The sequence below is a fragment of the Equus quagga genome, chromosome 17 (assembly GCF_021613505.1).
Source record: "Equus quagga isolate Etosha38 chromosome 17, UCLA_HA_Equagga_1.0, whole genome shotgun sequence".
NCBI lineage: Eukaryota > Metazoa > Chordata > Mammalia > Perissodactyla > Equidae > Equus > Equus quagga.
In genome coordinates this window covers 40,480,478-40,489,096 of record NC_060283.1, presented here as the reverse complement: position 1 = coordinate 40,489,096, position 8,619 = coordinate 40,480,478, and the positions used below count along the sequence as shown (strand labels likewise).

The window sequence follows — 8,619 nt, the reverse complement described above, 5'->3', positions numbered from 1 at the left end:
GGGGAGGGGCAAAGGGGAGAGGGCAGAAGGAAGTGGAGGGGAAAAGGGAACCCGTCTGCCTCTGCCTCCCCCACCGAGGAAAAGTCTCATCGGGGTCCTAGGGAAATGGCGGGGCCTCGGGGCATCCGGGGAGGATGGAGGTGGGTGGTGTCCGGGAGCCATCCAGAAACGACGGGCGACTCCAAGGGAACCTCCGCGGGGAAAACTGCGTCCCCGGGGGTGGGGGTGACCCTCGTGGGCTCCGAAGTCCCGGCTCGGCCACTCCGGCTCGGGCCAGGTGACCTTGGGCGGCTGCACGCGCTCGGGGACTTCGGGTTCCGCCTCCGAGCAATGGGCAACTCCCTCCCGGTCGCGGTGCGCAGGGCCGGGCGCGCGGCCGAGGGGATGGAGGGCCGGGGGCGCCGAAGGGGTTAACGCACCTGGGCCGCCGCCGCCCCTCCAGGCCCCTCCTCCGGCCGCCGGGAAGAGGAAAGTCACGGCGGGGGCGCGGCCCGACCTCCTCCCCCGCCCGCCCCCCGCCCGGGTCCCCGCCCCGGTCCCCGCCTGCCCGCCGCCGTCCGGAGCCGCGGCGCTCAGAGCTGCGACCCGCGCGCTCCGCTCCGCCGCCACCGGCCCGGGCCGCCATGTCTCCGTGGTGAGTGGGGGCCGGCTGGGCCGTCGCGCTGGGGGCCCTGGGCTAGGGGCGCGGGGACCCCGGGCTCCCCCTCCCTCGGAGGCCGGGGGGCGCACAGCGGGACGCCGGGCGGCTCTCGGGGATGAGAGGTGCTGCGCTGGGTGCCCGGGGGCTGGCCTCAGTTTCCCGCGGACAGACGGGCTCGCGCGGCGGGGCCGGAGATGCCCAGCGCTGCGCGGCGCCTGGACCGGCCGGTCGGCGGCCGGGGACCACGGGGCCGGTGCGCTCAGCCCTCCGCGCGGGCCCCGAGGCACCCAGATCCCACTCCTGGACTCCGGGAGTTGGGGACTCAAGGTCTCTCCGGCAGCTGGGTCCCGTCCCCCATTCCGAGGGCCTCCCGCGTCCGAGGCGACCTCCGTCTACCCCCATCCCCCGACCGGCTCTCCCGCTTCCCCGGGAGCTCGGCCTCGGCCCGCCTGCCTCTCCCCTCTCCTCCCTTCCTCTGCTCCCCTGCGGAGCATTCTTCCTACAAATGGAGTGGGGCTGTGCAGGTGAACAGGGTCTGGGGCGCAGGGGCCTCGCCGCATCCCCCTCTGCTGGGGTGACGCTCCCCGGGCTAACGCCAGTGGGGCCTCCCAAACTGGGGTGTGCGAGCTTCACTGAAACACCCAGGGCAGGAGAAGCTGACCGAGCACTCTGCTCTCCCCGCTAGGCTCGGGTCTTGGGTCACACCCCCCACTCCGGCACCTGAGGAGTCCCAGTCTCCCAACCCTGTACACAGGAAGCTGTGGGACCCCGTGGAAGAATGTCGCTGAATCGGGCTCAGCCTTTGATGGCCCTAGGTGCCTGGACCTTCAACCAGCCAGTCCTGAGGCCACCCGAGGCTGCTCGATGGCGTCCCGGTCTCTCCCATCCCCCTGCACCTGCCCATTGGTGGTTAGGGTCATTTCCCTGTTGGCCTGGCTCCATAAGGCCACACTTTTCTGACCTGCCCTTTCTCTGGAGCCCTCAGCCCCTATGTGTCCTCAGGAGAGGCCAGGGCAGGTGGCCTGGTTCACCTTCAGATAGGGGTGCGGTGGGGGTTACCTGGAGAGTGGAGGTCTGAATATGTCCCCCTCCCAGGGCAGCAGAGCTGGAGGACTTCATTTCTCCTAGGGGATGTTAAGGCAGTGGGGCCCAGAGTAGGAGGTTAGGGGCCAGCAGACATGCCAGGAGATGCCCACTCCATTTTCAGGCCTCTGTCAGCTGTGAGGGCTGTTCTTTTTTTTAGGTCAGATGGACGAGGTGGAGGGGGGAAGGAAAGGCATTTGGAGGTCCCAAGTTAGAGCCTGTACCCGCATGTCCCCCACACATCATTGCGCCCCCGGGCTGCAGAGCACACGCCATCTCTACCCCTCCCAGTGGTTCACTGGGTTTGCACAGGCACGTGAAGGCAAGTGGGGTGCCTTGCAGGGGCGAGGCACAGGGCAGAGGTCTCTGCCAGAGGTCACTGCCTCCCCTGAGCGAAGGAATCCCGGCATCCTGACCGCATACCCCCGGCCCGCCAGGCACTTTAGATAGCGCTCCAGTGCCATGTTGCTACCCTCATTTCGGGGAAGAAGAAATCACGGTTTGGAGAGGTTAAAGGAGACCCACTCACAGTCACTCAGCTCGTCAGTGGCAGGGCCAGGATTTGAACCCCGGCAGCCGGACTCCACAGTGCCTGTGCTTCAGTTCTGTGCTGCATGGCTCCCCTGGTGCTGGAGGAGGGCAGTCAGGGTGGGAGAGAAAGGGGGACCTTCCTCTGATGGCTCAGGGGGCCCAGGACTTGAGTCCGTGCCCAGGGTCCACTTGCCCATCTGGGATTGCAGGATAGGGGCTGCTGGGAGAGTCACAGGGCACTCATCCTTTGTCTGTACTGTCCTCTCCTCACCCCCCAGGAAGAGAACCGTCTACAAGACTGTGTGCCTTTCCCTGGCCTTGCTTGTGGCCATAACAGTATTCCAGCGCAGTCTGACCCCCAGCCAGTTTCTGCAAGAGTCCCCGCCACCCACCTTCGAGCCACAAAAGGCCCAGAAACCAAGCGGACACCTGGTGAACCCCAACAGCTTCTGGAAGAACCTGAAGGATGTGGTCACCCCCATGCCCACCGTCTCCCGGGGGCCCCAGGCCTGGGACGTGACCACCACTAACTGCTCAGCCAACGTCAACCTGACCCACCAGCCCTGGTTCCAGAGCCTGGAGCCACACTTCCGGCAGTTTCTGCTCTATCGGCACTGCCGGTACTTCCCCATGTTGCTGAACCATCCGGAGAAGTGCAGCGGCGACGTCTACTTGCTGGTGGTGGTGAAGTCGGTCATCACGCAGCACGACCGTCGCGAGGCCATCCGCCAGACCTGGGGCCGGGAGCAGGAGTCGGCGGGCAGGGGCCGCGGCGCCGTGCGCACGCTCTTCCTTCTGGGCACAGCGGCCAAGCAGGAGGAGCGGGTCCATTACCAGCAGCTGCTGGCCTACGAGGACCGTCTCTACGGGGACATCCTGCAGTGGGACTTTCTGGACAGCTTCTTCAACTTGACCCTCAAGGAGATCCACTTCCTCAAGTGGTTTGACATTTACTGCCCCAACGTCCGCTTCATCTTCAAAGGTGACGATGACGTCTTCGTCAACCCCACGAATCTGCTCGAATTTCTGGCTTACTGGCGGCCACAGGAAGACCTCTTTGTGGGCGATGTCCTGAAGCACGCTCGGCCCATCCGCAGGAAAGATAACAAATACTACATCCCGGGTGTCCTGTACAGCAAGCCCAGCTACCCGCCCTATGCAGGCGGAGGTGGCTTCCTCATGGCCGGCAGCCTGGCCCACCGCCTGCACCACGCCTGTGACACCCTGGAGCTCTACCCCATCGACGACGTCTTCCTGGGCATGTGCCTGGAGGTGCTGGGCGTGCAGCCCACCGCCCACGAGGGCTTTAAGACTTTCGGCATCTCGCGGAACCGCAATAGCCGCATGAACAAGGAGCCCTGCTTCTTCCGCTCCATGCTCGTTGTGCACAAGCTGCTGCCCCCCGAGCTGCTGGCCATGTGGAGGCTGGTGCACGGCAACCTCACCTGCTCCCGCAAGCTCCAGGTGCTCTGACCCTGGCCTCTGGTCCCCTGCAGGGAGGTGGAGGGTTTGGGCCTTATGTGCTTCCGGGTGTGGTGGGGTGCAGGTAGCTGGAGGGGGCCCTCCCTCTGCGTACGCTTTCCAGAAAGTGGAGCTGAGGCCCAGGAATGTTTGGAACTGCCCGGACTGGAGAAGGTCATCTGGGGAGCGAGGCTGCTGGCCCCTGGCAGCCCTCCTAACCTGGGTCCGTTGCCTGGCTCCCTCTGACCTGGTGGGAGGTCCTGGTGGCCTCCGAAGGAACCCTGTGCTCAGGTACCTGGGCTCGGCCTGGCCCTGGATGGGTCTGTGGCTGCCCTCTTGAAGATTCTTCTCCCGTGAATTGCCTCAGTCTCCCCACAGGCCCAAGCGTGGCCCTTTCAAAAGAAGCTGAAGCCTGTGCAGGCTCACAGGTCCCCCATGGTCCACATTCCCCCACAGTCCACACCCCTGGGTCTCCTGGGGATGGAGCCGCAGAAGGCCCTCAGCATACCCCCAGACCTGCCTGGAGTCGGCTGCTCCGTCTGCTGCCAGGTGCCCTCGCTCCTGGCCGCGTCCTAGAATGCTCCCTCCAGGCCCCTGTCTGGAAGCAGGACCGGCCTCTCTGACTACCTCAGCCATCCTCAACCTCTGGATGGGCTGCAGCCCCAGCCCACCCCCGACGCAGGGCAGAGAGCAGCGCTCCAGCCCCCGCAGTCCCGGTGCTGCCCGACCAGCCCAAGCCCAGGGCCCTCTTGCAGCCCCACCAAGGCCTGGCTCCCTGGCCGGAAACCAGCCGGTTTGGCCCTGGAAGTGGACATTCCTCTCTTACTGTGAAGTTTTATTTATGAAGAATTTGGAGGTGGAAGGCGCCAGGCCTCAGGAGATGGTGGTGTTCTTCCCTTCCCTTCCCTCATCCCAGTGAGACACCGCCTCCCTCGGCCCCTTTTACCACAACTCCCCACCCCCACCCTGGGCCCCCCATGCCCGTCACAGCCCCGCCCCCCTGTGCGCCTCCTTCTCCAGGCCTGAGCAGACTAGCCTTTGCTCCTGCGAAGGGATGGAGTGACCCTCGAGGGCCACCCCACCCAGGTTCCGGGGTCCTCGGGGGTGGGTGCAGAAGGATGCCACCTGGTATCTCAGGGTGGAGTCACCTGGGTAAAGACTGAGGAATCACTTCTATTTTCTCAATAAAAGGGGACTGGTGTTTTTCTGGTGTGAAACTTCCTGTTGCCATTTCCATCAGAGGGTCGGTCTGGAACCAGGGTTGCCAGAGATTTCTGAAGACACAGCTTGTTCCTTGCTCTCAGCTAGTGGGTGTACAGGGGCCAGAGTCAAGAAAGATGCTCCTGGAGGGGGCAGTGACGTGGGGGTGTGAGAGAGACCTTGGAGCTAACAGGCCCCCCCCCCCCAAGTGTGGGCCAATGCATTCCTGTGGAGAGCAAGGCCAGAGTTGATGCCAAGGCTGAGGTTCCGGTGGGTGGGGTTGGCTGGGCCAGTCAACCTGGAAGCCTTGATAAAGTTGACAAGAAGCATTAAGATAGTGGCTCAGGGGGGTCCAGGGTTGGGGATCGAGGGGACCACAATGTGCCCAGAACCTTGAACTGAGCTGCTTACCTCCAGGGGGTGGAGAGTGGGGGGCAGCTACCCCCAGGAGAAGGGTACAGGGCCACAGTGAGCAAGCCAGCAGCTCCCTGCCTAAGTCCAGCTCGGGGCATCGCATAGTAGATCAGCTGCCCCCAGAGAGTCATTCACTTATTAATGTCTGCACTCGGCCCCTCCTACAGGTGTGAGATAGCAATGGCTGGGTCTGAATCTAACGTAGCATCTTAAGAGCATAGAAGGGAGGCGCAAGAAGAAATGGACATCCAAGCCCTCAGAGAGGGAAAAAAGGGGACACTTAAAAAATTAATTAAGAATTTCAAGGGGCCGGCCTCGGGGCGCAGTGGTTAAGTTCATACGTTCTGCTTCTCAGCGGCCCGGGGTTCACTGGTTCAGATCCTGGGTGCTGACACAGCACCGCTTGGCAAAAAGCCATGCTGTGGTAGGCGTCCCACATATAAAGTAGAGGAAGATGGGCATGGATGTGAGCTCAGGGCCAGTCTTCCTCAGCAAAAAGAGGAGGACTGGCAGTAGTTAGCTCAGGGCTAATCTTCCTCAAAAAATTAATTGATTAAAATTAATTAATTAAAAAATAATTAATTAATTAAAAAATAATAAAAAAGAGAATTTCAAGATTGCCACAGCAGTTAAACCAAGCACAGGGCCCTTCTGAGGCAGGGCCTCATGACTGTGCAGGCCACCAGCCAGCCCTGTTTGTCACTCACCCTCAGAAGCCAGGGGCTGCAGAAAACAGAGTAGGGCATTACAGCCTCTGTCCACTCAGAGCTCAGTCCAGCAAGGGCAAGAGCAGTGGAGGGACACTGAGGAGACTGGGAGATGGAAGGCCCAGGCCCAGGTGGGGGTCCAGAGGGTCCAGGGGCAGCGCTGTGTTGAGCAGCCACCCAAAGGATGAACGGGCAGGCCAAGGGAAGGGCTTGTGCAAAGGGCCGGAGGGTGGGGAGGTGGGTGCATGCTGAAGCAGAGAGGCTGGGGCTGGGCTGGGCTGGGCTGGGAGGCAGGCAGCCTTCTGGGTTACAGGAGGATGTTCAGACATGATCCTGAGAGCAGAGGGGCAAGCAGCAAGGCACAGGGGCCTTGGATGTGCACCCCTACCTCTGGGCTCTGGCGTCTCCAGCTGGGCCCCGTGGACCGGGAGCTCTATGTGGAGCTTCCTCTTTGCTCCCAACCTCCTTTCAGACCACAGGTGCCCAGGTCTGGGCTGGCCAAGTGGGCTGGGAGAGGAGTGGGGCACCAGCATTAGCACAGCAGAAGGAAGGGAAGAAGGGAGAGGGAGCCCACCTGAGGGGGGCCAGTGTAACAGGACCCCCAGCACAGGGTGGGGAGAGGGCATCAGCCTGGGCCTGACAGTGCACCTGCATCCTGAAGGAGGAGTGGGTATTTGCCCGTGGTGGAAAGAGGTGGGAGGACTGTCCAGGCTTGGGACACACACAACAGCCCAGAAGTGCAAAAAAGCCGGGCCTCCAGAGAAGCAGCCAGCTGCCCTGTGTGGACAGTGACGGAAACAGGAGAGCTGGTGTGAGGGTGTGCTGGTGAGAAAGGCATGCCTTGCTAAGACCTAGGGTGCTTTCCGCAGGTATTGAGGAGCCATTGCAGCTTCCAAAGCTAGGAAGAAACAAGTTCAGATGGGAACTCTAGAAACATGTCCTCCATGGAGGCAGCCAGTCCCAGGCCCCAGGAGCATCAGGCTGGGAACATGGAACCCGGTCCCAAGGCCTCCCCACCACTGTCCCCCAGCTCCTCTGTCCCCTTAGGAGGAATGGGGCTCTAGGAGAGAGAGGCTAGTGACTAGAATTCCTGAGCCAGCCTGTCCAGAAGAATGCCCCAGCCCCAACGCCACCCCAGCTGACTGCAGCCCTCAGCCAGCTCCTGGCCTGGCTCTGGTCCCTCCACTCAGCTGACCCTGGCTTCCTCAGTCTGCCTCAGAGTGTGACCTGGCTGCCTCCAAAGACAGGCCTGACCTTTCCAAGGTTTACTGCTGATCATTTTGGGAAACAGATGCAAAGGCCATTCTGGAAGTTTCCAGAAGCTTCAGGTATTTACCATCTTGCTTCCTGGTAATAATGATAACAACTTGCCATTTTATAGAGCATATCTGATATGCCCAACACTATGATAAGCACTTAACATGTATAATCGGTATGCCATGAACTCAGGGTACCAGTATGGTTACATTTTCATTTTTCTCTTGATTGCGCAAGTCCTGAGTCCCTCATGTACCCTTTTTGGCAGAAAATTGAAGGGGAGCAGAATACGACACCCCAAAATATGTCTCTTTGGCATAAGGATTATCTTGAGCTGGTTACTTTTAAGAAACAGCAAACACAGAGCAGCTGTGGAACCCAAGTAGCAGTTACCTTCTTGCAAGGGATATTTACATATGTAAAGGAAATCTCCAGTTGTAAGTTTCTCCCTCTCTGTACCAGGAAGAGGAAGCTGGCTCTAAATCATAAGAAACTCACCAACGGAGAAGGCAGTGACTTACATTTGCATAACAACCTGTGGAACTTATTTACTGTGCTTTCGTAGTAACCTCCCACAAGCCGCCTCCTCCCCTTGCCCTCCCAACATCTTTCTTTCGTCTTTTACTGAAGATGGTATTTAAGGTGGTGGCTTGGGCCATTTTGGAGAGTTTTACTCAGTTTTTCCGGTTAACTCCCATGTATACAGGAGGTATACATACGTGTTATTCAACTTGTTTTTCTCTTGTTAATTTTTTATTACTGGGGAGAGGGGGAGGTCTCAGATAAAAACCCAGAAGAGCAGAGGGAAAATTATTTTTCCTCCCGACAGAATCCTACCTCTCCCTCTTGGAGCCCACTCACTCACAAACTGTCCAGAACCTCAGGGCTTCCTTGGTCCCAAGAGTGTGTTCTCCGGAAAGTCTGAGCTGGCCTCTTTGGCCCTTGCCTCTCGGTCCACATGGTGGCGCTGTGGAACGCAGCCCCCGGCACAGCCCTGGGATGCTTAGGCACCACCCTTTCGCACACATCCGTCTTTTAATCACCTTCATGAGCACAGTCATCCTCCCCCAAGAGCAGTAGCAAGCGAGGGGTGCTGGGTCCTGTGGCTCCCAGTCAGCTGCCCAGTCTGGGGAACCCCATAAACTCCTTCAGGCTCTCTCTGTCCCTGTGACACAACTTTCCATGCCTTTCGTGATGGTAAATTTTAGTCAATCCTCAACCTGAATTTGGGGAGCAGGTTGAGGGGGGTTGGGGCTCAAGCCCATTCCTCCCCAAGGCACTGAGCTTTGGATCAAAATACTTCCGCTCCTCCCCTGCCACCAGCTC

The 8,619-nt window shown here is 60.2% G+C and overlaps 1 protein-coding gene across 1 annotated transcript; it reads left to right on the top strand.

Annotated features, from left to right (window-relative positions):
- Positions 1-503: 503 nt before the first annotated feature.
- Positions 504-4,916, top strand: B3GNT7 (UDP-GlcNAc:betaGal beta-1,3-N-acetylglucosaminyltransferase 7). Its single transcript, XM_046644213.1, has 2 exons — positions 504-634; positions 2,533-4,916. Exons 1-2 carry the CDS (start codon positions 624-626, stop codon positions 3,725-3,727), a joined length of 1,206 nt encoding a protein of 401 aa, XP_046500169.1. The 5' UTR covers positions 504-623; the 3' UTR covers positions 3,728-4,916.
- Positions 4,917-8,619: the final 3,703 nt, after the last annotated feature.